The sequence below is a fragment of the Poecilia mexicana genome, unplaced genomic scaffold (assembly GCF_051168715.1).
Source record: "Poecilia mexicana isolate PSO_F unplaced genomic scaffold, ASM5116871v1 scaffold_11, whole genome shotgun sequence".
Taxonomy (NCBI): Eukaryota; Metazoa; Chordata; class Actinopteri; order Cyprinodontiformes; family Poeciliidae; genus Poecilia; species Poecilia mexicana.
The window spans coordinates 23,182,801-23,210,763 of NW_028263380.1; the positions used below are offsets into that span (position 1 = coordinate 23,182,801).

Below are 27,963 nucleotides of genomic sequence, written 5' to 3' on the forward strand. Positions count from 1 at the left end.
TGTTTTCCTCACCACCAAAGAATTTTGTGTCTATAGTTTGCCCAAACACCTCTGGATTTCTTCTATCAGAAAGCTTTACAAAGTATCTCAATAAATATTTTAGATAAATACATATTTTATATATATATATATATATGTATTATGTAAAATCTATATTTTCTTTTAGCTTTATGTAATGTTAAGTCATTCTCTAATCAAACCTGGAGTGTTGCTTTGCATGTTTGAGAATTCTTTGAATCTTCTGTGGCAGCCGTACTGGTTTGTAAAACACATGGGGGAACCATGTTCAGCTCCTCCTCAGAGCTGCAGTGTCCAAGTCAAGCTTTCGTCTTATAGCACCCCATCCTCACAACTCCCCCACTGAGCTCTTCCAGACTAACAGCAGCAGAAATTAGCAAACACCGAAGCTACAATAGAAAGCCAACTTCAGCGACCGCTTTGTCCAAACTATAAAAAAAACCTGACGCCCGACGTCTGTGTCCATGAGAGGTGCTAACTGAAACACACATTGTGTCTGTACGTCCACGAAAAAAATAATAAAGTCAGAAGTTATAGCAATACTTTCTAATAAAGTTGCTAAGCTTCAGCTCACTGATGAACTGCTCACCGTCTTTGTTGAAGCCAGTGTACTGCTAACCAACAGGTCTTAAGACCCTGCCCTTCCTCATTTGCATATTGAGGTGGATATGCATGAGGAAAAGAGGGAAGAGGAGAAGAGGAAATGTACAAAGAACAATGCTTGTTTTAGGAAAAGACTAAACACAATATACACATTTCTTGATGAAAGTGCATGCACAAAAGGGAAAACCAAGTATATTTACATTTTTTAATTAAAATGCATGTGCAAGAAAAAGGAAAAACCAAATATGTATTTATTTTTAATTTTGTCAGTTTTGGCCCTCCATAAACAAAAGGGTGGGAAATGAAAGAATTCCTCAAAGAAGCAGCCAAGAGGCCTACGACAGTTCTGGAGGCACTGCAAAGATCCACAGTTCAGGTGGGAGAATGAGACAAATGGACAATGACAGAACAACTCTCCTCAAATGAGACACAAGAAATATTAAAAGAAAGCCATAAAATCCTCTGTTTAATTTTGCCAACAGCCATAGAAGACACAGATAATTGTGCAAAGTTTTGAGTTGATGACTTGTCCAGCATACTCACATGGAGCCCAGTCCTTTGTGGTGAGTAATATGCTGGCTAAATTTAGCTATGTGTAAGTTGGTTTCAGGGTAGCGGAAAAACATAAGGTGCAGTAAGACATTGTTTCCTATCTTATTCTGTTTTAAATATTAAGTAGCTGCTTTTAAACAAAGTAGATATTTTTAAAATCTAAACCTGGAACTAGAACAAAAATTTTTTTTTTGTTTTTTTCATAACTATATCAACAGTAGTTTTAGTTCTCTGTCTGTTATAACGCCACCAGTATCACTAGTTCCTCACCTCTATTGCTAACTCTTCATTCAGTAATTATTTCACCCAATTGCAAAAAATGTTGCTGCCATCAGGGACAGGAACACCCTGGAAGGTTTCTGGGTAAGTCAGTGGTTTATTATAGTGGTTAGTTAGTTAATGAGTCATTACAGAACGACGAAAATATCGCACCACACCACACCACACCACACCCTTAGCTCCTTTAATTTGAATGCTGCGTAATGTCTGCCAAGTTTACTGAATATACAAAGTGGAGTTAAACCTTATTTAAAAACATTACCCTGCCCTCAATTAAAATTTAGAAAAACTCCACCAAACTGGAAACACTGAGCTGCACGGCCAAGTGTGGGGATGAGGGTAGACAGGGTTTGGTCAGGACGAGCACTGAAAGCGCTGCTGCCAACTTGTCACTTTGTCACTTTATTTAGCAACTTTTCAGACCCCTCTAAAATATTAATTAAAAAAAGACTAATAACTTCAAACTTGTTTATGTGTTATTGGAGATGTTGGCAACAACACATGAAAACAACGATCACTCTCCAGCAACTATACTGAGCAAGAAGCGAGTGCCACTCCCATTTCCTGACCACCGCAGTCAGTCTCACACACTCATCCTGAAGCATCCCCACCCTGCAGTCAGAGCAGAGGAGACCCATTCTACTCTGTGTCCACATTGCAAATGAATCATGATTGCACACAGCTGAGAAACACAATTTCTGGTCTTTTACGGTTCTTTGCTCTCCTTTTTAAACCAGTGCTAATTGGTTTGCTTCCGGGCAAGTGTGTGAGGACATAGGGAAAAAACACGATTGCTTTAAAGAGAATAAGCAAACCCCATTCAGAAAGCTTCTTGCTTGGATTAGATCAGGTTTCCTGTATCATGTTTGACCTTTAATCCAAGAGCATGTGTGGGCACTTCATTTGGGTTATCAAACTGGGCCAGGTTCTGCTGTCGGTTTCTTCCTGTTAATGTAGTTCTGCTGTCTGCCTTCACAACTTGCATATTCAGTATGTGGCATTACCTCAAAGTTAACACCATGATGTCGATGAATCTGCACTGTTGCTATATGATCAACTGAAAGCTTTAGTGGCTGCAAAGTCAATGACTCAGTGGAGTCAGCCATGTTTCCTTGGACAGAAAATTAATTAACTAATTAATTAATTAGAGGAGGAAGATTTTTGTCACCATTTAAAGGAACTGCTGCTTAACACAACAAATAATTTAGCCTCTTTAGACTCACCCAGTGACTAAGGTTCAGTTCCTGATTAACTAGGGAACAGAATCACTTTATACGCTCTCCACCCACTTTATTTGGAATACTGTTTCAGTCTGTTTACCCAAATAATGACTCTGCAATTCAATTCATCGTTCTTTTTAGATGCGGTGAACAAACTTTTCTGGAGTTCAAGCAGATCATTAGAAAGGGGATTGGAGTAACTCTTAATGTGGCATGGACCTTAGCATGAAATATGTTATTCTGTATGTCAGAAACAACTCATTTACTAGAATTTTCTTATACAAGCAATTACGGAAGACTGCCCAAATATGAGAAAATATCCAATGAGTGGTAGAGGTGTAGAAGAAAATTAATTGTGGTCAAAGGAAAAAAGGAAGTTTGAGATGATTGAGAGGCAACAGCAGTTCAAATAACCACTTGCCAGAATCAAACAATGCAAAATATCATCTCTAAAAGAAATTTACATCAAATCTTGAAGAAAATGGATGATAGAAGCAGAAGGTCACACTTGGTGCCACTCTTGTCAAAATAAGAACAGAAAATCAAGACTGCAGCTCTCACAGATTTACCGCCGAAATTAGACAACAAATTTGTGAAACTTTGCCAGATTTGACAAATCTCTATCTCAGCTACAACATTCAACATGAGTTTATGCTCCATTCTGCCTTGTATCAACACTTCAGGCACTGGTGGTGGTGTGTTGGCGGAGAGAACATGTACTCATTACACCTTTGGTCTCATATTGCCAGTTGAGCATTTTTAAATGCCTGAACCTATTTTAGTAATGTTTCTGACCACATCTAACCACAGTATTCTCATCTTCTGATAACTATTTCCAGCAAGGCAACGTACCATGCTACTAATTTGAAACTGGTTTCTTGAATATGACAAAGAGTTCGCTGAACATCGGTAGCTCTATGTTCCCAGATCTTAATCCAGTAGAGCACTCTTGGATGAATTTAACCAGGTACTGGCATCATGGATGTGCAGCAATTACATTCACAACAACCATGGGATGGCATAATGTCAGCATGTACCAAAATCTCTGAGGAATAGTTTTGAGACCTTGTAGCATCAATGCTACAGTTCCAGAGATCAAGGAAACTGTTTCACCATCAATGTGACTTAAAACAAATGTTGAGTAATTACTAAGCTTCTGTAGAACTGGCTTGGTTGTTGAAATAATCCATTCTTTAGAATTGAGTTGCTGACAGAGGAAAACACCTGAAGCGTTTCCTGAGGACTAGATTGGGTAACACTCTCTTAAATTATTAAATGTCTGTAGGAACCTATTGCAAGTGTAGTGAAATATTCTCCCCCAACAAACAGTGTCAAACATAGCAATCAACAGACTAATCCTGAGTCTTATCAAATACTTTTAGCTTTTTTTCTTATTCTCATATTATTCTCAATTGTTAATGGTAAATTTTCATTTCTGGGGAGTCTTAGTTATACACTTTATAAAAAGGGAATAAGAGACATGCAATACAGACAATATTTGACAATACTTTGATTATTCTAGAGTTTTCTTTTACCTTTTTTAACATAATCAATAATTAACAGTGCATAATGATTAATTAATTAATGAAACAGAAAAAAACAACAAAATACACAAACATGAAATCTAACTTCATGAATAACAATTTCACAGGAAATTGAGAATAAACACTTTGCATCATCAGCAGATCAAATATTTAACTTGATCAAAATTTACATCAATGTTGATTCCATGTTTTGTGAGTATAAATACCAGTCTTTAATTTTAAGGAAAGTTTAGAAAGAAATATATATTCCAAACAGAAGAAGGCCTCCGAAGTTTGTTATATTCTAGAGCCAGAAAACAGACATAAATAAATTCATAACACCCAGTGTTGATATGTCACCTCTGGGTGTCAGGACCTGTGGTTCCCATTCCTCAGTTCAGTGAGGAAAGCCTTTGCACAACCTTTGTATAAGTCAGCCTCAAAGTTGTCTTTCTGCGGTGGCACAAACTGTTTTCATCTTGCACAGGCATCTGATGCCCTTGAGTTTTCTTCAATGGAACTTAGAACCAAACTGCACATTTGCAAAGTCAATCTTGCCTCAGCAGATGCATGGGGGTAAAAAATGAGCTTCCAAGGAGACGATGGTGACATGGAAAAAATTAACAAATAGAAACTTTTAACAAAGGTCAGCCTGTCAGCTTGTGATTCTGCTTCCTCGTGCCTCTACCACTCAACTAACCCAGCAATGACAGTTCACACACATTACGCCATGAATCAGACCACAGAGGAGTGTTTGTTCCCTTTAGGCTTACATAGCTGTGTGGAAAAAGTAGGTTCTATTTTTTACTGCCCGTTGTTTATATCTCAGAGGGAATCGGTTAAAAAATATTGATAAGACCATTTCTCTGTCTGGAGTTGCAGAGGTCTACCTCAAGAGCTCAAAGTGTTCTAGAAACACTGGTGCTTTCAGTTCAGAAGCTATTACAATATTATAAAGAACATTTTGGTAAAATTTGAATGAATAAACAATTAATAAATCCAGCTTCACAGTCATAAATATTTGGTTATGATCTCGCAACTACAGGATCACCATTTAAGGACAATGCCATGTTGTAATAAAAACCTTTTCTCTAAGGCTTGGTCAGAAACTGATAAGTCTTAGTAAAGGTCTCATTCTTCTCCAAATATGAGTTGGAGAGTGAACTTTCCTTTGCATTGTGTAAATGGTTATTTATATCTCAGAACAGTTTACACAATCAAATTAAACAAATGAACTAAGGCCACCTCACAGAGTTTGACTTCTAAATTTTCCAAAATGATTTTGCACGTGTTGCAGAAATCATGACGAAAACAGAAATAAACATTTGCTTGGGCTTCCCTGTAAATATATTGTCTCCTGGGAAGTGCACAATCCACATCGACCAAAACAAACATTTAAAATGTCAGTTGGTTAGTTAAAGGTCAGCAGTTGAAACTTAACAGAACCAAAGCTCACGTGTTTCCTTGTTTCAGTGGAGAACTTCAGATGCCCAATTTGCTTTAAATGTCATGTTAAAATAATTTCTTTGAACAAACAACTAAAATCATTTCTAAGTAAGTCACAATAGTTGATCCCCACTTCTCCAAAAACTGCAGCCACTTGACTTGTTGAAGCCTTTAAAGTCTACTCAGAGGGTGTTTTGTACTTTGACTCTTAACTAATCCTACTTCCTCTTTGATGCTAAGCAACATGCATAAAGTGTAGCTGAATTTTAAAGGGGGAAAAAAAAGCTCACTGCAGTTATCTTGTGCTGTATTTGCCAGCATGACAACTGGATGTTTGTCACTTCCGTTATTTAAAATACAGATACATAGTGTTCTGTAGATATCGTTTTTGGTCATGAGGCAAAGGTCAATGAAGAGTTTTACATGAATTGTGACGGACTATGTTTACTCAGCAATTCTGCATCTTGGCCACATTTACTGGCACCTCTGGTGAAGATGCATTAAAAAACATTTTTCACAAAATCTGTGGTGCAAATATTTCCACTTCTAAAAGCTACTTGAAGAATATAACATTTTATAAACTTTTAATTAGTAGTCCATGTCCTTCTTGTCCATGTCCCGTAGTGTAAATATGATCGTTTCATGAAGATGGTTTTCTTCATGAAACTCTGGTATAGACAGTAGAAACAACACAGGTACACACACACACACACACACACACACACACACACACACACACACACACACACACAGGATCTCTATTTAGCCTTGTAGACATGAAAACATGATGCAGAAACCCATGTTTCTCACCCACTGGTGAATTGCATGGTTGGATGCTGATCCAAGTTTATGCTCTTCCTGCACACCGTGAGGTGTATGCAATAAAGGTGCAAAAATGTTTCCAAAGCTTACTGGTTGAAAACTGCAGCAGAGAGTGCCATCTTGTGCTTACCAAGTTTCCATAAAATACACCAAATGTTGTCTGCATGCTAACATGTTTTTGGGTGTGGTGCAAGGAAAATATAATAATGATTTAAAACAGATTGAATAAGGAAATATGAAATATGACCTGATTCAAATCAACCTTACTTCATGGCCAACTTAGCTCCCAGAGTTAAGACCTATAGAGTGAGTTGAAGAGAGCTCAGGGCTCTAGTATACAAGATTGTTCAAAGATGCTTGTCATAAAAAATGAACTCCAATTTAGGATGGGATTTTTCATTTTGAGATTAAACTTTTAAAGTCTTACAACAACATATTTTAAGGACTTTAGCACATCTTTATGAATTTTAGAAAAAGTATATTATTGATGATTAGACAGTAAGGAATACTGATTGTTTTATGCATATTCATATATATTTATACTTGCTGATCTGGTCTATAGCTAGCTCATGAAGGGCTGGTATAAAGGGCTTTTCATATATAGATTATTTATTTATTTAGTCTCTATATGGTGCAGCGCTTTGAGTAAGTTTGCTTTATTTTAACCAATTTGTCCAGTAACTGTTATACTATGGTGGAAAATGACCATATTTACTAGGTTGTGTGGTTCTGCGCAGTATCTTGGCTGTGCCTAGAACTGCACATTTCTGGACTGAGATGTCTGATGTTGTTCCTGGGATCTGTTTGAGCCACTGCTCCAGTTTGGGGGTGACTGCCCCGAGGGCCCCGATGACCACAGGCACCACTGTGGTCTTCACCTTCCAGGCCTTCTCCAGTTCCTCTCTGAGGCCCTGGTATTTCTCCAGTTTCTCATGCTCCTTTTTCCTGATGTTGTGGTCACTTGGTATTGCTACATCCACCACAACGGCTTCCCTCTGTTCTTTATCCACCACCACAATGTCCGGTTGGTTCGCCATTACCATCTTGTCTGTCTGGAAGTCCCACAGGATCTTAGCTCGGTCATTCTCCACCATCTTTGGGGGTGTTCCCCACTTTGACCTCGGGGTTTCCAGTCCATATTCTGCACAGATGTTTCTGTACACTATGCCTGCCACTTGGTTATGTCGTTCCATGTAAGCTTTCCCTGCCAGCATCTTGCACCCTGCTGTTATGTGCTGGACTGTCTCAGAGGCCTCCTTGCACAACCTACACCTTGGGTCTTGTCTGGTGTGGTAGATCTGAGCCTCTATTGCTTTGGTGTTTAGGGCCTGTTCCTGTGCAGCCAGGATGAGGGCCTCCGTGCTGTCCTTGAGTCCAGCTTTCTCCAGCCATTGGTAGGATTTCCTGATATCAGCCACTTCAGTTATTTGTTGGTGGTACATCCCATGTACAGCTATGCCTTACCAGTAATCAGATATATCAGATATATGTTTTGATGTGGGTTTTTTAATGGCATGACTTCTCGGTTATTTACAGCAAAGACAATCATGTGCCAAGCATTTACATACATCATTACATCATTTACTTTAACACTCCACTTTGGTTGGGTTAGTGGCTTTCAGTATGAGCAAGTAGATCCTCAGTCACAGTCACTTTTTCAAAAAGCACCTACTCTTCCAGAGTGAGTAAGCTGACTGTATGAGGTTCTTTTGGATACAAAATTGTCTAAGATTTTTTTTTTTTTTTTTTTTTGGTAAAGAAATATTTCATCAAACCTTGTATGTTGCAGAATTTGATTAGAATCTTTATTGTCATCTTATTATATGCCACTGTGGAAGCCATTTTCTGCAAATGATTGTGAATGTTAAATGTGAATTGCATGAACATGACTTCCCCTGGAGGTAAGGGTTTTAGCTGAATCTTTCGTACCCACTATCACTCAATACATATTCATTAGTCATTTTTAGTTCACCAAATATTCATCACACTGAATCATAAATTAATAGGCAAAAAGTTAAAATTTTACGAGAAGTTGCATGGTATTTCGACATAAATTAAAATAAATAAATAAAAAAAACAGTTATGAATGCAAACAAAGATTTTTTGACCAAACTTTTTGGTGCCTCATATTAACCCTGTGATGAAAATACAAAAGATTTCTCAGAACAACCATGACAAGACATCAGGGAAATGAGAAGGAAACTAAAGAGGCTGCAATGGTTTTCGATAATGCTATGACCGTGGTTTTCAGCATTTACTGTCAGCTTTAGAAACTCAAGATTTTTTTTTTCATTCAAAGTTGATTAACCGTCTTTATGTCAATGATGACCTTGTTGAAAACCAAAAGCAACATAACACTACAAACCTCATACCAAATGCTAAGCATGGTGGTGGAGGGAACCAAACTTTGTGGTTGCAGAGTTTAACAGAGCTGTGTAGAGAAACAGTATCTACAAATCTCAATGAAATGCGAGTCATTTGTAAAACAAAATGTGAGCCAGAAGTCCTTCAAAACAATCTTTGCAAAGATATTAGATTATTAGGCATTTTCACATGACCTATGAAAGTTGGAAGCTTTCATTTTTTTATGTCAGTATATGGCTATAAGGTGGGGTTTTACTAAGAAACAACTCAATGGCATTTGTTAGTTACAAAACAGTCAACAGTCATGATTATTATTTTTTTTTCCATTTCCTGATTTCATTTGAACTTCAAGCTCAGGAGCAAGCAGATTATACTCAATGATTTTTTTTTTAAATATAAGATAAAACTATTGAGATAAAGCTAGTGAGATAATACAGATAAATAAGCGGCATAAAAAAACTGAAAGTTCATTCTCCCATGTCTGCTATCAGGGTGATTACTCAAATAGTTATTGCTTAAACAAACCTTGGGGTCAGAAACAGCCGAAGCTTCCTGCTCACTATGATGGTTCATGAAAAGGCCAGTGACTGAGGGGCACTGTCAACAACTTTGAATTAACTGCATTACCCTGCACAAAGGGATGCTTCCACAGTGTATGCTTGCAAAAAGATTTCATCTGTTACACAACTCCATTGTTCCTGCTCATTCATCTATCAAGTCTAAATGTCAGGTCAGACCTTTTAACTGGAACTCAGACTGACTCACAGACTGAATTAGAAAAGGCTTTTATAAAATCCACCTTGTGGCCAGAACACATTGGTTTTACAACCACAGCTGTCTCAACATAGAAAAGACAAGGGAGAGTTAACCATGTAAGGGAAGCATTTCTTCTATCTGACCAACTTCTTCAACTCTCCCCCACCGTCAGGGTAGTGGGAGTCTCTCTGCATTTCAGTCGAAGCTTTCTGCTTTGGACCACTTGGTGTTCTCTCTTGGGCAGTTTTTGTGTGCCATGCTGTAACTCCAAATATTTCTTCAAATTTGATACAGTATTTTTAAAATTAGATAGTTCTGATGTGTTGGAAGATTATTAGTACAGTATGAAGAGATTCAATGCAGTTGTTATAAGTTGATTTTTAAAACAAGAGGTGACAGTATAAAAAATACAATGAAAAAAAATACAACTGACAGTAGTAAAAAAAAAGGTACAAAAAGGTAAAATAAAAAACCCCTAAAAATAATGCAATATAGTACAAAAATTGTTGAAAAGTTATTATTTTGTATTTCATAATTTGTATTTCAAATTGTGATCTCCACACAAAAAATCAGCCAATATTTTGGTAATGACTCCATGCCGTTTTTGTATTTTGTCCTTGCTGCATTAAACTACTGCATGAGAGAAGAACAGAAACCACTTTATACGGTCACTATTATCAGCCTGCACAGAGGGTACAATGAACCTTTATATTATCAACTTTATCTGATGCAAACTCAAAACAGAAACTCAAAATAGTGCCAGTAATTACAGCTGGTGTTAGGACCAGGGACACAAGAGAAACGTAAAAATACATCAGTTTACCAAGTAAAATGATAAATATGGTAACACCCAGTGTTTACTGGAATAGAAATATAATTGATTTGATTACTTGTGGATGAAAAAGGGGTAAGCTTACAGTAACGTATTACTAAATCAAGTGAAGTTTATTTGTATAGCAAATTTCAGCAACCAGGAATTTCAGAGTCTGTTAAATCCTAAAAACATCATCCAGTCACCAATTGTGAAACAAGCAATAAACATTACATTTTGTCAAATTCCATCATTAAAATTATTAACATACATATGTTGATCAATTTTCCATTTACAACTAATCAAAGGCAACTCTGAACAGGTGGGTTTTTAGCCTTGATTTAAAGGAACTCAGTGTTTCAGCTGTTTTTCAGTTTTCTGGAATAGAAAACGTCCACAAATCTGGAAGTTCGTTCCAGATTTGTGGCCAGGAGCTCTAAACTTATGTCTTACGTCTCAAAGCTGAATGCTGCTTCTCCATGTTTTGTTCTGGTTCTGTGGATGCAGAGTTGACCAGAACCCAAAGTCCTGAGTGGCCTGGAAGGTTGATACACCAACAACAACAGGTCATTAATGTATTTTGTTGCCTTTCAGTGATTTGTAAACTAACAAAAGTATTTAAAGTCTTTTCTCTAAGCCAGTTTAAGTAATGTACTAAGTGATGTGTTTTGGACATCACTGTCCACCGCCAGCTGGAAATCAGGAAGACCAGGGCAGAAATGATACATCCCCACCCCCTCACCACAACCATGACAAAAATAGAAAATTAAACTTAGAAACAGTTTCATAAGATTGACAGAGGTCTATGTTATTGTCACTAGCTAAATGATAAAATTGTATTTTTTGAGTAATATTAGATTATAGCATTGATCAGAAAATCCTAAAAAATGAACCATAAAAGAAGTCATAGATTTGGAAATATTTTATTACCTGAATGACTAACATATCCATTTAACTTCTTTATAAATAATGACTTCATCAGGACTTGCTCTGGTGTTACCAGGCAAACAGACCCATGCAGATATTTTATTTTGTAATATATAACACATTGCACAACTTCCAGTAAAATATGAAAGAACTGAGGACAGTGTCAAAATAAAGGTTTCACAACAACAGCATTTGCTCCTGTGAAGGCAGGTCATGTTTGTACTTTTCCAGCTTATTCTTCCGGTTATTGGGGGGAAAATCTCAACTTTTAACTGGAACAGAGACTGACTCATCTTTCTGAAGGGACAAGGCCTTCTTTCATGCAGAAAAGGCTTCTCGTTAAGCAATTAAAAGAAAGCACCAGAGGTAGGAAGGTCATGTTTTTAGACATTTTTGATAGTGCATTTCAAAGAAAGGTCCAATTATTGATTAAAGTCAGCTTTCTGTCATTCAGACCATGAGACATCATGTTTCTGGTGTTAGTCAACTTGCTGGTCACAGCTGGCGTATAATGTTGAGAGTCCTGCTTTCAAAATCTCTGTTTTCGTTTTCGTATGTGTTGGTAATTTGTTTAAATATTTTTATTATGCTTATATCATCTCTGAGTTTTCCTCCTCACCTTGTTACTGCATAAAGCTGATTAAAAGAATGCTCTTCTGGAGTGGGTTCAAATAAAAACAAAGTATTATAAAGTGTTGCTTTGTTTCAAAAGTGGTCCCATTAGAGTTTTAGGCAATAATAAAGACCTTTTTACAAAATAAATATTAAAAAAATAATAATAAAAAAATCAGTATGTGTGTTTATGCAGTCATACAGTAATGCATTTGATTTTGTTTATCAAATTTGGGCTGTTACATTTGTTTTAATTCAGAGTTGTGTTTGGTTATTATTATTATTATTAACGTCCTGTTTTATTTTGGTAATTCTGGCCATTTTTGTTCTGTGTTTATTTACTTAAAACCTTCTCTAGGTCATTCAAACCTGCTCCATTCAATGATCATAGGTCATTCAATTAACATAGAAAATTCCAATGTGTAATTTCCCCCTCTGTCATCTCTTCCCTTTCCATTCCTATTCAAAGGATGCCAGGTAGTAGGACTTACCATAGCTGTTTGCTACTGCACACCATCCCTCAGCTGGGTAAGAAAGAAGCTTATTATACTTTTCCCTTAGTGACAAGAAAAATAAATACAACTCTTGAGAAATGTTTCCAGTCTCAAAATCTCATTAAGCCATAATGTGGAAATCACGGCTATCAACATTACCAATGCAATGCAGATTAAAAGCAATTATTTTGTACTACCTTATAATGAACAGAATAACAGAAAAGACAAGATTTTGTGCAACAAGCATGTTTGATTGAAAACCATCCTTCATTAATTTGATGTTAAGTTTTAGATTAAGTCTATGTGTCAAAATCAAACTTAGATTTGTTATAATAGACAAAAGGAAAGGTAGGAATAATTTTAGCTTTTCTTTTTAAAATAAATGAATCATGTTTGGTTTTAAATTATTTTCACTACAGAGTGTTGTGGAAAAATTATTACCAAGCACCTGCCAGGTGAAATCACTCAATTAGGTCTATTCATATATTGTGCACAATACAGAGAGCTTGTAAGGCAATAAATAATGAAGCAGTTCTGAATGAAAAAGCTCTGCCAGGCAGAGACACCACATGAGTTTTAAAGCAAGGATCAGGGATCCAAAACAAGGGAGAGACGGTCTGTGTCTCATGCAGCTGCAGGAAAACAACTCCCAACCTTGTACATGTAACCCAAACAGCTTTATTTGGTGGGAATATACAAGAATTTAGAATATACATAATGCAATATAACTAGCAGATATTACCTTATAATAATTTTCCACTACAAGAGATACATTAGTATTTTTGGTCAAGGTTTTCCTGGTGCAATGTCCAGCTTATGAAATCAACTACACAAAAATAGGCACCCTTTCCTTGGATTTTCTTACAAGTCCACAAAAAATAATTTGAGAAATTAAAGTTATTAAATGCACTTTCTTTGCATTTAATGTAAAAAATAAAAAATAAAAAAATCTGTTTATTATCAGCATTCTGCACATTTAAAAGTTGAAATATTATGGACTCTTTTCCTATCAAAACCGACTGTTTGCTCTGCTTTTAAAGACTTTCAACCTCAGTAGGACTTTAAGAGAAACTGTGTTATCTGGCAGCAACATCTTACCACATTGAATTGTGGACTTCCCTAACTTGTTTGATCAACACACTCCACAAATGCTTGATTACATTAGGAATCAATCCAGGAACAAAGCTACTGTTTATGATTAAAGACGGTTTTTTTTAGCTATTTTTTTTTTCCTTTTCCTCCTTCTGAACTTTAAACCTGTTTACATTCCATCTCCTCAGCACTTCTTGTAAACCATCGGTCTATTAAAGGAAGTAGAACCTTTTCAGAGAAAAGGAAACAGGAATATCCTGAAGTGTGCTTCTGACCAGAAGAATTGCTTCCTAACAGTAAACGACCTACAACTGCCCCACATGAAGAGTCATGTATGGTTTATACAACTGTTAAAATACCTTTAGAACTAGTTTCAGCATGAAGACACCCATTAAGTCAAGACAAGTCAAGTCAAGTCAAGTTTATCTGTATATCATATTTCAGCAACAAGTCCTTTACACCAAAAAACATGATATAGTCACTAATTGAGAAAAAATCAGCAAACATTATATTTTGTTAAATGCCATCATCAAAATTATAATTACATACCAACTTAATCCCAAATTTCCCCTGCAAACTAAAGGCATGTATTTCAGTCCTTAGACCTCCCTAACACATATGAATAATTACATTTTATGTTGGTTATGTTAGTGAAAATTTCCATTTTATACTCGGCAGCAATTGTTGCTGACGTATTTACACATATAAAAAGGCAAGAAAAACAGTGACATGGTTAACCTTTATTATAACAAGGCACAGTTACAGGAGTCTTTATTTAGTGCACTGAGCATAGGCGCCCCCTATGGGGAGATACTGTGTTGAGGGGCTCTTTTTCCACTGTGAGAAAAACAGTGATGTAGAAGACATCATTTTGAGGTTTTTTCATGTCTAGCAGATCTAAAATATCTGATAGTTTCAAGTTGTGTGTAAAAACAAGAATTAGAATAAACAGCCAAACCTCATTTGACACCTTGCATAGTGATGTCTAGTAAGTAGTATGCTACAATTGTTACATTTACTCTTCGTATGATTAAAAGATGCATGCTGGAATAAAATGTTCATTAAACATCAGCAGAAGACCCTTTAAAGACATGCTCAAAATATTTTAGTTATATATTTATTTATTAAATATTTTACTGACTTCTTCTTGTACAAGTTTGAGACAGACATCTACCTCCAGCATTACTGGCAGGAAGTAAAGAGGTCTGGTCATGTGATCATTCGCTCTAGCTACATGACGCTGATGTTGCTTAGAGTATACAATCTCTTATTTTATTTTAAAACTTCAATTAGCTGCTAAACGCCAAAACAACACTGTGAGAGCTTCCAAAACTAAAAAAAAAAAAAAAAAAAAAAAAAAAAGTCTGGCAACAAATGTTGCAGGTGGGATTAAATGGGTTAGCAGTGCTGATGCAAATAATTTCCAAATTGATTCGGCTCCTCCTTATGTCTCTATTTTTATGAAGAAACTTAAACTTAACCGGTTCTTTTTTTGCTGTTATTTTGAATTTTAGGAACATACTTATTTTGATTTGAAGTGACCTTTAAGTTTTGGAGTGGTTCAGTCAAAGTTCGGACTTCAATCAAATGGAGTATCTGTGGAGGGATTTAAAAACTAGGGTGATGACAATTGGGTCTTCAACCCTCAAATATTTATAAACTTATCTTCAAAATATCAGCAAAACTCAAATAATAAAATGGAATCCATGCAAAACCCTGGTCAGCAGTCCGATTGCTGTTCTTCAAATTAAGATATTTATTTTGTTAAATATCACAAATGGTACAAATAGTTTCCTATATTTCTTTCTTATGAGTTAAATAAAAATACAAATGAAAAAAAAAACTCTCTTCACTATCTCTTTGGGTGAAGGAAATTTTGAATAATTTTGAGCTACATAAATGTAAAAAAATACTCTATTAGTAACAGCTCACATTTCATACCGACAAATGCTTAGTCACACTTAGCACATGTAGTTAGCAAACACTTATGCTTAGAATGATTTCCTGCTCAGTAAATGTTTCCTCTTCTTCTCAGCGACTTCCCCACTCTGACACTGATGCTGTTATGACTTTATTAATTTCAAAACTGTCACCATGTAGGTCACAAGACTACTGACTCTAATTCCTTATTTTACCAGTACAGGTAAAACAAGTTTGTGTTAAAGTTTTCTGATAAAAAAAACAACAACAACAACAAAAATAACTAATCATAAATGTAATACAGATAACTTTCATTCTTATAACATTTGTTCATTGTGTTAAAATATTTTCTTTCATTTCTTTTTTTAAAAAGGATTGATCAGTCAAACTTTGCAACACAGTAAAATGAAAGTCATTAAAGAACATATATGAGTAAGCCTAAAAGGGTGGGTAGTATTTCCTCCAAGTCACAAGACAATATACTGTACAATATCTTGAATTAGGCAAGAAGAAATAAACAAAGTACGTTTTAAAAATCCTTTACTGTATTTTAAATAATCTATTTGGTGTATTACTTCTATGTTCAGCACAACTGAAAGTATTAGAGGTGATGGAATAAATTACAAATTCCCTAAAACCAGAGAAACATGCTCATTTTAGCACCTTTACCTACAATTACTCTTAGAGTGCTTACAAGTTGCTTGTCTGTCTGGCAAATAGATACTCAAAAGTTTGCTTCATAAACAACTCAGAAGTTTGACAACTTTTAAAAGTGGAAAACTACTTGACAGCCAGCCAAACAAGAAATCAGCTGAGTCAGCACAACAACTAAGCACGTTAAGAATTTAAGAGTCATACTCTTTAGTAATAAGTTAGTCTTAATTCACCAGATGAAGTCACTGGAAAAACCTTTGCAAAACCTCTTTGACAAGCAGCCTCGTGGTTATATCATTATTAGTATTGTTAGATTTCATGACAAGAATTTGTTTCACCACTTACTACAGTCTCTCAGTAAGCCATTTGGGCAACATTTGTTTTACACAGCATGCTATTAGACATCAGCTCGGTCTTCAGTGGAAATATACAGAGAGCTATCCGAATAACACTCTAACTTAGAAACAACAGCCTTGTGGGTGTTTTATAACATATGATTTGTCTACATGACTTTTACATTTTAAAGAATTCAGTTATTTTAAGAGAAAAGAAATCAACTCTGCATGAAAATTATTTCTGTGGCATAGAAAACTAACCATCCATGTACCCATTTTGTTTCCACTTATCCAAGATAGAATTACAGAATCAGACGGGAAACCTGGATACCGCTGGCTCAGTGAACTCTGTGTAGCTTATTTTGGCTCATTCCAAGGCCAGAGGGGCCATGGTGTTCTGGGTCTGCCTATAAATATCCTTCAAATCCTCCAAGCAAGAAATACAATATAACAGAAATATCCTTTAGTAATCTGCAGTAATGTGAGTTGTGTTTGGAAGAATTAGGACATCTCGGAACTGTCCTTGGCTTACTGAGAAATGACTTAGTTGAAGAGGTACAATGAGGAATGCCATTCATGATAGTCATTTTCTGAATCATCAGTTTCAAGTTGTGTGCATCCAAAGCGAAGCAGCAGGATTTCCAAGTAAAGTGAGATCACAGAGATTTTATAAACTAAACGTAAGCAGTAGAACGAAGCCAGACATAAATAGTTTAGTTTGTTAGTTTATTTTGAACATATAATGGGTGCCTTTAAATCTCAACTTAAAACCCACCTGTTTAGAGTTGCTTATGGCTAAATCAGGATTAGAGTGTGGGTTTTAATGTCTTCGATGTTTTTAATGTTTTTATCTTTACTTTTTATCTATTTATTAATTTCTTTTAAATGGCGTTTTAAATAAAACTCTGAGGTGTCAGAATCCTTGTTAAATGGCGTTTTGACTAAAAATCTGTAAATTCCGTCCTGTTAGGCGACGGGGCCTGGATAATTAAACAGACGGCGGAGTCCAGCGACGACAGGCGCTTAAATTCCATAACAAAAGTATGTTTTTATTTTTTATTTTTAATCTTTTTCTTTTTTCAAAATCTCTTTCTCTTTCTTACTGTTTATTCAATGTCACATGCTGTTTTTATTTTTTCTTTAATTATGTAAAGCACCTTGAAATGCCTTGCTGCTGAAATGTGTTATACAAATCAAATTTGATTTGATTTGATATACATAATTTGTCACCTTTGTAAAATATTGACCCAAGTGTTTGCCAAAAGTGATTATTTTGCCTAAGTCATCTTTTGTTAAAAAAAAAAAAAAAAAAAAAAAGAGGCCCCCCCCCCGCAAACATCATCTTTGGCACAAAATGACTGATTCAATAATTTTTGGAAGGTGACAGTAATATGATGGAAAAGGAAGTTTCAAACAAAACAGATATACAACAGTATTTGGTTTTACGTTATGGCAGCATCCTATCAGAATTACATTGATTTAACTAGTTTTAAACTATCTTCAGTAAAAGCTGTACAAATGTTTAGTCTCTGGACTGTGGAAAAAAGTCCAAGTGAGAGATGAAACAGATGAATACAGACAATGACGTGTTTTATTTGTAACGTCTTTCATTATGTGGTTATGTCTGTGGCACACCTAAGCAGCGAACACTGAAACCTTGTCATTAGTTTAATAAGGTGTTTTTCCTGGATGCAAATCACAAGGTAATGCCTCGAAGCCAGAAGTGAAAGAGGAATTTTGGTTTCATTTTCTTTATACCTCAGTGTATTTTTGCATGCTGTGTTGCAAACCAACTTTGCAACACAAAAAAACAGGTTTTACCCAGTATCTTCTGAGCATGTGACATTTTTATTTCCTGCTCTTGTTTCTTACCTAAAGTCTACTCAGCTTCCTCTACATGCTCAGCCAGCATGCTATAAACACCTAATGACACTTCTGTTAAAGATGTGCAAAGTAAATGTGCCTTTTGTCACAAAACAAAACTGCAGACAGATCCAACTCTTAGTGTTAAAGTTTGCTTTCAGGGTTTTTTCTGGTTACCCAAATACCTAAACAAAAATGCTGACTTTATAGCTGATGAACCATTTCAGTGTTGATTTGACTGTTTATACTGTTGCATTCATTAAATAAAATACACAAATAAAAAGCTGTGTATTGGCTTTTTCACAATAGATATCAAAGCCATTGATTCTTTTGAAAAGTTTTGTTTTTGTTTGTTTGTTTCTTTTTACCACCAGAATAATCATAGATTATTTCCAGAGTTTGGGAACCTTCTGCTAAATAAAAGATAAGTTCAACATTTCAATAAAAAATATCACACAGACCAGGCACGTGCAGAGGGGGAGTGCTTGAGTGCTTGAGCACCTGCCCTTTTTGCTCCTTGCCCCCAAGTGCCTTTTTGGTCATTTTTTTATTTTTTTTTTATTTATTTATTTTTTTGTATTATTATTTCCTGAGCCCTCTTCTGACACATAAAAACATGTACTAAAATTATTTGCTTTTTTGTTTCTTTTTGTCAACATAACGTTTTTGGTGAATAAAGTGGAGTAGACCTGCTACTTGTCAGATGACGGAAAACGTTGAAGTATCGTTTCTGCTTCAGCACAGAGTACCGGTTTAAGCAGAGAGGTAATGAAATACAACAGACACTGACAGGCCTCTGCGTCTTTCTTTCTCTGAAGAACTACTGAACGGGAGGAGACAGCCAGGTGAGGAAAAACTGTTCTTATCTATCTGTTCAGTATTTTTATCATACAGACATTAGGTTGCTGTTGTGCTATTAGCTAGCTGCTAGCTAACGACTTTGCTAGCAAAGCTAGATAACTGAAAAGCTTCTTCCCTGTATATGAGGCACATCGCCCGTCCAAAACTTATCTCCATAATGGATATATGTCCGATCTTCTAATTTCCTTTGCTGCATAATGTACATCGCATTTATTCTGGCATTAGGTAAATGTGTCTTGAAAGAGAATAGCACTTAAATAATAGTCCAACAAGGATATTCATTTAGAATTAAAAATAACTCACCCTGAATTACCATGATAGATATATCATGTGAGAATCACAAGCAAAACTTTGAGTCACAAACAAAACTTAGAATAGCAAGAAAAGATTAATGACATGCGCAAATAAGTTTGTTTTGCAAAAAAGAAAGTTAACTTCATGAGTCAAAAATGTGTGATTTAAATAAAAAAAAAATTTTTAAGTAAAACTCAGTAGGCTTTTCTCATGGTGACATGCATTAACAATTAAATTTTTGCTTTTGTTTTTTTTTTCTGCAGTTCCATGTTAAAGTTTGATGCAGCTCTGCTTTCCTGAATGGACCATCTTCATCTCCACTGCAGCAAATAGGCAGCTGGTTTTTTTATAGGTTACAGTCCACTAAAAGGTTGCATTGTGCCCTTGTTTATATTTTTAATAGTGTAATTCTGTAAAGACAAAATATGTCTGGTCCAGCTCTGATTTACATATCTTGCTAAATTTGTTTGAATATTGCAATACTTTCCTATAACAAAATAGACCTGCAGAAAGAAATTACTAATAAAATATCTTACATAGTGTTATGCTCTATATAGAGATGTTTGTTAGCTTTGATTGTATATCTCACAATTTTGTAATTTATCATTGTTTATTAAACTCTGAAAGCTGTGTGGCTTTGTTAATATTCTGTATAAGAAGGCGGTTAGATGTGCCCTTTTTTGTTGTTGAGCACCTGCCCTTTTAGTGGTCTCTGCACGGCCCTGACACAGACTTTAAGGAGTCTACCCATTACCTTGTCAGGCTCTAGGTAAATAAACAAAACGGTCAGGTCCGTGTTAGTTGGCTTTAGATTTAATAATTTTATCTTTTTCCTCCTTCACAAGAAGGCAATAAGTGGACATCAGTTTGGTTTATTACATGACTTAAGAAACACATGGCATATGATTAAGTTTTCTTCCCTTAAATGTCACATGATAACAAAGCAGGTTGCATGTGAGAGGAGGAATCACCATTTTTGTAAGCATACTCAGAATGACTATAGTATTTTAAAAAAGTAATGGAAACAATATGACACTGAGCTCAGATGAAGTTTTACAGTTTGGCCTTTACATACCATTATACACTGCCATTAATGAATTGCTACAATTTAAATCTAATTGATTTCCATGTGAGTCATTTTTTTTTGTTGCTAATGTTCATGCACAGCTCTTATAAAAAAAAAAAACAGACAAGGAAAGTAGAAAAACCCAACCCACATTTCCTTTGATGCCAGCACAGACACCATATTTACACAATGCAAATCCAGTTCAACTTACACAAGGAGACACTGTCAAGAGAGGCATTAGGTGATAACCTAAATGTATCGTGTTACTATAGTAACCGGTTACTACAGTAACATTCATACCCAACAAAGCTGTGAAAAACAGACCTAGTAAATTTTTTCTAGCAGATTGAAGCTGCTTGTAAGCCCCAACAATGCAATTTGCTATCAGAAATAAGAAATACTACACAGTAAAAAACAAAACAGCTTTTTTATCAATCATGATGGCACAAATGTCTGTCTTTAAATATGACTCACTCTAATCTACTAGTGAGTTGGAAAATGTAAAATGTAAAATTACATGGCTGTTAATCTTAGATTGTTCTGCTGAAAATTAACTTTTCAGCAGAACAATTAGTCATCCAAATTTTGTCAGTCAAATGAGTGTGTGTGTTTCTACTGATGCCAAGTCCCTAAAAATAGACTTTTTTTTTTACCATAACCTACTGCTACTGTGAGATTAACTAGAATTAATAACTAAGACATTTAACTTCACATCATGTTCAAGAAAGTGAGAAATATCAAGTACAATTCATCCAAATATATTTTTTTTATCCATCTTTAAGTCTGTTTTTTTCTTTCTGAAGATGTGTGAAGATGATTGTTTGTGGCAAGAAATATTGGACTTTAGTCGTCCAGTTAATTTTAAACATTCACCAATTTGTGACTTATAAACACTTCGTGTATATCCTGCTATGCAAAATCATCACCTCTAATTTGCCTTTCAAACTTCCTTGGACACAAAATCCTGTGAACCGGATATGTCCTGCAATGCCACTGCAGTTTACGAGTCGTGGAATATAAAGGTTCATCAAATGTTTTTCTGTTTTGGTGTACAAGGGAAAACCCACAGATGCATGAATCCATAAACATATGAAAAAAAAAACATTTTTTTTGTGCCGGACTGTTGTGTTTATGAGACACTCTGCATTTGATAATTGTGGGATTGGGTGGAGAAGCTGGAAGTTTTACTGGGACTTTTCACAAACCTAGTTTAGTGACACATCCTAAAAGAAAAGAAAAAAAAAAAACATGATATTTAAAGACATAAAAACACTAGTAGCAAAGCATGCCGAACGCTGAAGCAGATCGGCTACAGCAGCAGAGAACCACACCAGGTGCCACACCAGTATCTAACCAACAGGAAACTAAACTACAATTCTCACAAACTCTGCAAAATGGACCAAAGATTGGAAAACTATTCCCTGGTCCAATAGGTCTCAGTTTCAGCTGCAGTACTCAGATGACAGGGTTAGAATTTAGTATAACCATCAGGAAAGCATTGATCCATCCTGCTTACATCAATGGTTTTGGGTTCTGGTTGTGGTCTGGTTATTTTCCTGGCATTCCTTTGTCGATTTAAGTGCTACAGCATTCTTGAATAGTGTATTGCTGAAAATGTCATTGCAGCACCACTGTGTACTCATTGTAAGGTAATGCATCTTTATTACAAGGCTGAAAATTCTCTCAAACTGATGACTTAAACATCACTGAGTCAGCCGTTTTCCACAGCCACCATAAGCCTCCACATTCACCAAACCAATAGAGTTGGGATGTGGTTGAATAGAAGATTAGTAACATGAGTGGCAAACAGTTACTTTCCATCACAAGCGATTAAGGCAGTTGTGATGGGAAACATGGATTCGACCCTTACTAGCAAAGTGTACCAAAGAAAGTGTCTAATGTGTGTATGAGAATTATAGATAATTGTCGTACAATTATTTATTTTTACTGTTCAAAGAAATAATTACGCCCATGCCGAGTTTAAATAAATGTCTGATGACAACTGTAAACTTCATTGTCATCTGAGAACAAATGATGGACACAACGGTTCTAAATAGCCAACCCAGTGGGAAGACTGTCATTCAATAATGGAGGGGATTTGATCTTTGAGGTTTACCACAAACTATTGCTACTTTTCCCAAAACTAACATCTCAGCAATAGATTCTTTAGTGTTCTTGGTTATATATGAAACCCACTAGGCACTGAATCTATTTATGTATTACTCCATCCATCTGTTTTTTTTCTCTATTCATTTCAGGGCTTGTGTGTCAGCCCTGTGGGAATTTGGAGCCTATGAAGAAGCATAAAAAGTGAAAAGTGATGCAGGCCACAGACAGGCTATGCCAAACCACTCATTTTCTGCACAACCACATTATGAAACTTCTGCTGACCTCATTCTGGTCAAATAGGGTCTGTAGAGCAGACAGTTTAATGGTAATAAGTGAATCATAGTGTTGATCTCACTAACATGTAATAGTTAAAACATAATGATTAACCAAAACAGCTTCATACAGATAAATGTCCTCTTATTGCAAAATGAAATGTCTAAGCGGCAGTCTAAGTCATTGTTTTGCACTTATCTGCTCTTTGACGAAAGGTGATTTTTAAAACATAACTACATTGGTGACCATTATGATTATTCATCTCAACACACAGTCATACACTTACACACTACAGAGCTTGAGAAAATGTCAAGGACATTAGAAAGATAAAAAGAAACAGAGTTTTAATGGAGTACATTCTAACCAGTCATTTCAATCATTTAACAAAAATATTGGGAAAACTAAGAATAAAGTAGTTTTTAGGTACCATAAAATTGACAAATTTAGTTATTTTTGTTGTGTTGTTTCAGTTTTTGTGCCACATTTGTTCATTTGACCTGTTACTGTTTGGATATTAACAACATTTGAAAACAAGAGGCTCTACAGTTTCTCTCTGTGGAACACCTGTGTCAAATTTTTATAAATATTTCCATCTCTAAGCAACATAAGAAACCAAAACCCTGGAGAATTTCTGAATATGCCTAATTTCTGTCTATCTTATAAGTATGCGGTACCTTTCATTTGTTTACAGAAAGTCCCTACAGCAAGGTTGTGACATAATTATTGTTTTTTTTTTTGTTTTTGTTTTTTTACCTTTTTTCCGAAGTCATTTATTTGAAAAAGACTGCATCCCATCACACAAAATATAAAAAAAAGTCCCAGGGGTAGGGACACTTCTGCAAGGCAGTGAATCCTGTGCTTTGTTGCTTTATAGGGCTTCTTCCCAACCAGCCTTTTTGAATAAGGGCTTTTTCTTTTTTTACAGGAAGTAGAGAAGAATTGGGGAATGCTGTCACAAGGTAGTGCTACGCAGTTTTCCAGTAAGGAAAACAGCATAGGGGCGCCACACCAATGATTGCGTCAAAGCTTTGACTGAAACACAAAGATGGATTGTTTCTTCTGTCCAGTACAGAAAACCCAGTGGTGTTATGTTATTTGAATGCAAATATCTTGCAAGAGACAGGAAATGTTGCACCCATGCATCTGGTCCCTTGAAAAGTGCTTCCTATTATTCAACTGATTACTTTTAGAACGCTTGTTAACATCCAAGCTGTCAGTAACTCAAGTGCCATTCAAGAATGCATTACCTATAATGAGGATGAGTCATTTGTGAGAAACGGTACCTACTAACTGGAGGGAAGTTTGTAGAAATCCTATTATGGGAATAACCAGTCAAAATCAAAGTTCTGAAATCAGTCACACACATGAAAATGAAAGAAAAAAGAAAAACACCTGCAGTGGTCAAAAAGGGATGTTTCCTAACATCATCTTGAGTTCCAAATTTTGAAAATATTAATTTTGTAATAAACACACAAACGCATCAGTAAGCCGTGGAACTTCCCGTCAGTGATCTATAACTGTTGTTCACATATGTTTACATATTTGAGCGTCATTTTTCAGAGAAAATGAATAATAATAATACAAAAGCTTTTCTCTCTCTTGTAATTAGTATTTATGTGAAGCCATTTACTATCAAATGCTTGTTCAGACAGTCTGCAGCAGAAGTTTTGCTTCAGTGCTGTTTGCTTTTGTCAGAACATAAATCACTATTTTCTTGATCTTCAGCTGACCTTGACTACTAATGCTCCTACGCACTCTGCTGTCTGGGTCTTCAACGTCCTTACAGTTTGAAAGTCTGGAGTCAAATGAAATAAATAAACATTATTTTTATTTTTCAAATAATCTTTCAGCAGTAAAAAGGCGGTTGTTTTCTTTTTCCTTTTTTCTTTAGTTTTTCTTTTTTGCAAAAATTTATTTAGGCAAAACATGATTTATTCCATTATTTAGGAAGGTGAAGATATTTGTATTGAGAGACTTAACATTACCCAAGTCAATAGAACTAAACCACAAACAAAGGAAACATCTCTGTTCATTCTGGATGTACCCTATTAACTTTAGTTATGTCAGTGAAAGATAAGATTGAAGTTTTTAACATCAGCAAACACTTCGGTAACATTTTGTGTTCAAAACTGCTTCAAGAGTAACTGCACTGATGAACCCAAAGCTGGATTTAATTCTGTTCAATGAGCACAGATTATCTTGAACATTTTGTCGCCATCTAGTGATAAAATCAGTCAGACACACCAAATAAATAGGCACGCAACAGTGTTGCACTAAATATATAAAATACAAATGTTTAAGAAACACTGATAATGCATAACAGAAACCTAATCTCTTTTGTCTTGTAATTTGCTTAAAAGAAATTCAATTCATCCATTTTATGAAACAGAATGGTGCATAAATAATGAAATAAATCATTCAGTTATTTTCCTTTAACTGAATGAAGTTTCATTGAATGAAGTTTCATTCAGCTAAGGAGCATTTTTCTTTAAATTTGAAGTACAGTTGGAGTGAACCTAGTTTTGAAGGAATATCCAAGGCACTTTCTCTCCATCTAGTGACTAAACGTAATCCAGACATTATTTGTCAAAATGTATATGTCATACAATGAACTGGTGTTTGCATCTGGTGCTCAGTTGGTACAACCTGGGCAGATCATCACACCATCACAAAGTAACACAATAACTATGCAAACATGCATGTCACACATGTCTTAATTTCTCAACATGCATGTTTTTGAACCACAGAAGGAAGCAAGAGGGAACCCATACATGCACTGACAAAAACATGCAAATATGCAGTGTTCAAACTCTTCTTGCTGTTCCACTTAACAGCCTTACATTTATCTACAAATAAATATACTGGAACGGTGATGGTCAAGAAAGACAAACAGCACCATAATTTACACAGTATTTTACATAATTCTATGGTTTTGCCTTAAAATTATGGTAAAAACCAAATAAATAAATGAACAGCATAAAAATAAAAAAGTATATTTTAAGAACATAAAAAATCTAAAAGTTATAAACCATGATCAAAGAAATAGTTATAGAAATAAACTTAGTATACTAAGAACTATTATTTAAAAGAAACTGATCTATATGCACTCTATTGTTAATTAGCGTCTGACTATGAGCCTTCCACAAATAACATTTTTGACAGTTCTGACAAAAAAAGGCCCCAAATACATTCAATTTGAAATTTCCCACTGTTAGTAAAGGATCCGTCTTGTTCCATAATATCTTGTTATTCACAGAAATGACCGCCAGGTGTCCCTGTCCTTCCATTCTTATCAGCATAAACAAACCAAGTGAACGGAAAAAGAAATGAGAGGAGGTCTCCCTGAAGTTTGCAAGAATGAAGAAGTGAGTCTGCGTGATTTGTTTTCGTACACGCGCCGACTGTCGACACTTTTCCATACAAGTCTGATATGAAAAGCATCTTTCATGTACGTCTTCGCCCCTTTTAAACTTCTCCCCACTGTTGTAATTCAAATGTGAATTGCGTTGTGAGTATCAGTCTTGCAGAGATGATAGCGGACAGGAGCAGTTATTAGGTAAGCAGGGTGTCGACAGGTAACCAAAGAAAACGGGGCTTACACCGTTTATAGCCGACTTTGGTTGGAGGTTCGTCTTCGGCCACTTTTCTTCTACTTTCGTCCAGTTTCTATTTCCTTCGTCACCGGCCTGAAGTTCGGTGTTTATCTCGACAGAAGAAATCATGACGGAGGAGAAAAACATTTCCAACGAGTTGTTCGGTAAGTTGAACTTCGAGAGCCAACACTGCCACTCTTAAACGTCACTTAATTAGAGAGAGGGTCTTTGTGTTAGTTTTCTAACCCAAAACACCAAGAGTTAGACATTTTTTTTGACAAATAATAACAAATATCTTTAAAGTTTTACTTTGTTTTAAAGTTAAATATTTCTCTTGATCAAAACTTAAGCTATAAATATAAATTAATGATGTTGACATGTTTTATGAGAACCAGATGCTTTTAGATTTAAAACAGTTACCAGAAACTCATGATGAACAGAGTGACAAAAATAAAATAGGATATGCATGTTGTTTAGTGTCACAAATTAACAAACACAAATCATAACACTATACTTAACAGATGTGGGAAAACAGCGATTATAAACTAGAGAAAAAAATTCCTTGTTTCACGTTTTTTTTTTTTTACTTTTTCTGCCTTTCAGTGAAAAGTTGTTTTCATGCCCTCAGGGTTTGGCTGGCTACCTAAAAGTTTCTCCTCTCCAACTTCCTTATCTGAAGGAGTGAAGCCAGGGCTTTGGAAAAGGGGTGTGCCCTGTGAAATTCCTTTGGATTGTGAGATATTATCAACAGACTTGCCTGGATGATTGAGTCTCAAAAAGAACAGTAAATCATTGCAAATTTGCAGCAAAAAGTAACCCAAACATTGTCCTCTTGATAGTAGTTAAGCATGAGTTTAACCTTTGGAATTGCATAACATTGGAGTAAAGCTGTTGGGATCTGCAGTTTTAGCCCACTTCTTGTTGAATGAATCTTCCTAGGTGACACAGATACTAAATCAATACCCATTTTGATGGATAAAACAAATGCTTTTAAAATATCAACGTTTTACAAGTAATTCCAGTTGCAAAGTTGAAACCTTGGGTCCAGATGCTCTTAGGATACAGTGTATGCATCTATTTCATCCATATGGCGGTTATTATGAAACTAAATCTGTGAAGCTGACTCATGACCCCGTGCTGTCTGTTACGCTGTCTACAGCTCAATCTCACACTGTATTTCTCAGGATGGAGTGATGAATGGACCTTTTTGTTACCCGTGGAATAGGTCAGAATGGCTTGACGCTGCTTATCATCAGTAATTAAAAACTGAAGCAACTCATCAGATTTATCATTTTTGTGCTGCGATGCTGATCCAATAAAACATTTAAACAATAGGGGAATTGAAGAGAGTAGACCTTGGTATACAGACCTAAATCGATCTCACATATGCATATTTTCCTTTCAGTTTTTCCTCAAGTTTTATAGAAAACTGCAGAAACTTTGGACATGCTAGCATGCCTTGTAACAATACTCCTA

The 27,963-nt window shown here is 35.6% G+C and overlaps 1 protein-coding gene across 1 annotated transcript in view; it reads left to right on the forward strand.

Annotated features, from left to right (window-relative positions):
• Positions 1 to 26,183: 26,183 nt before the first annotated feature.
• Positions 26,184 to 27,963, forward strand: part of carmil1 (capping protein regulator and myosin 1 linker 1) — a 30,488-nt gene continuing 28,708 nt past the window's right edge. The window contains exon 1 of the mRNA XM_088010432.1: positions 26,184 to 26,651. Within this exon, the coding sequence (XP_087866558.1) occupies positions 26,615 to 26,651 (37 nt within the window). The 5' untranslated portion in view covers positions 26,184 to 26,614. The remainder of the gene's footprint in view (positions 26,652 to 27,963) is intronic.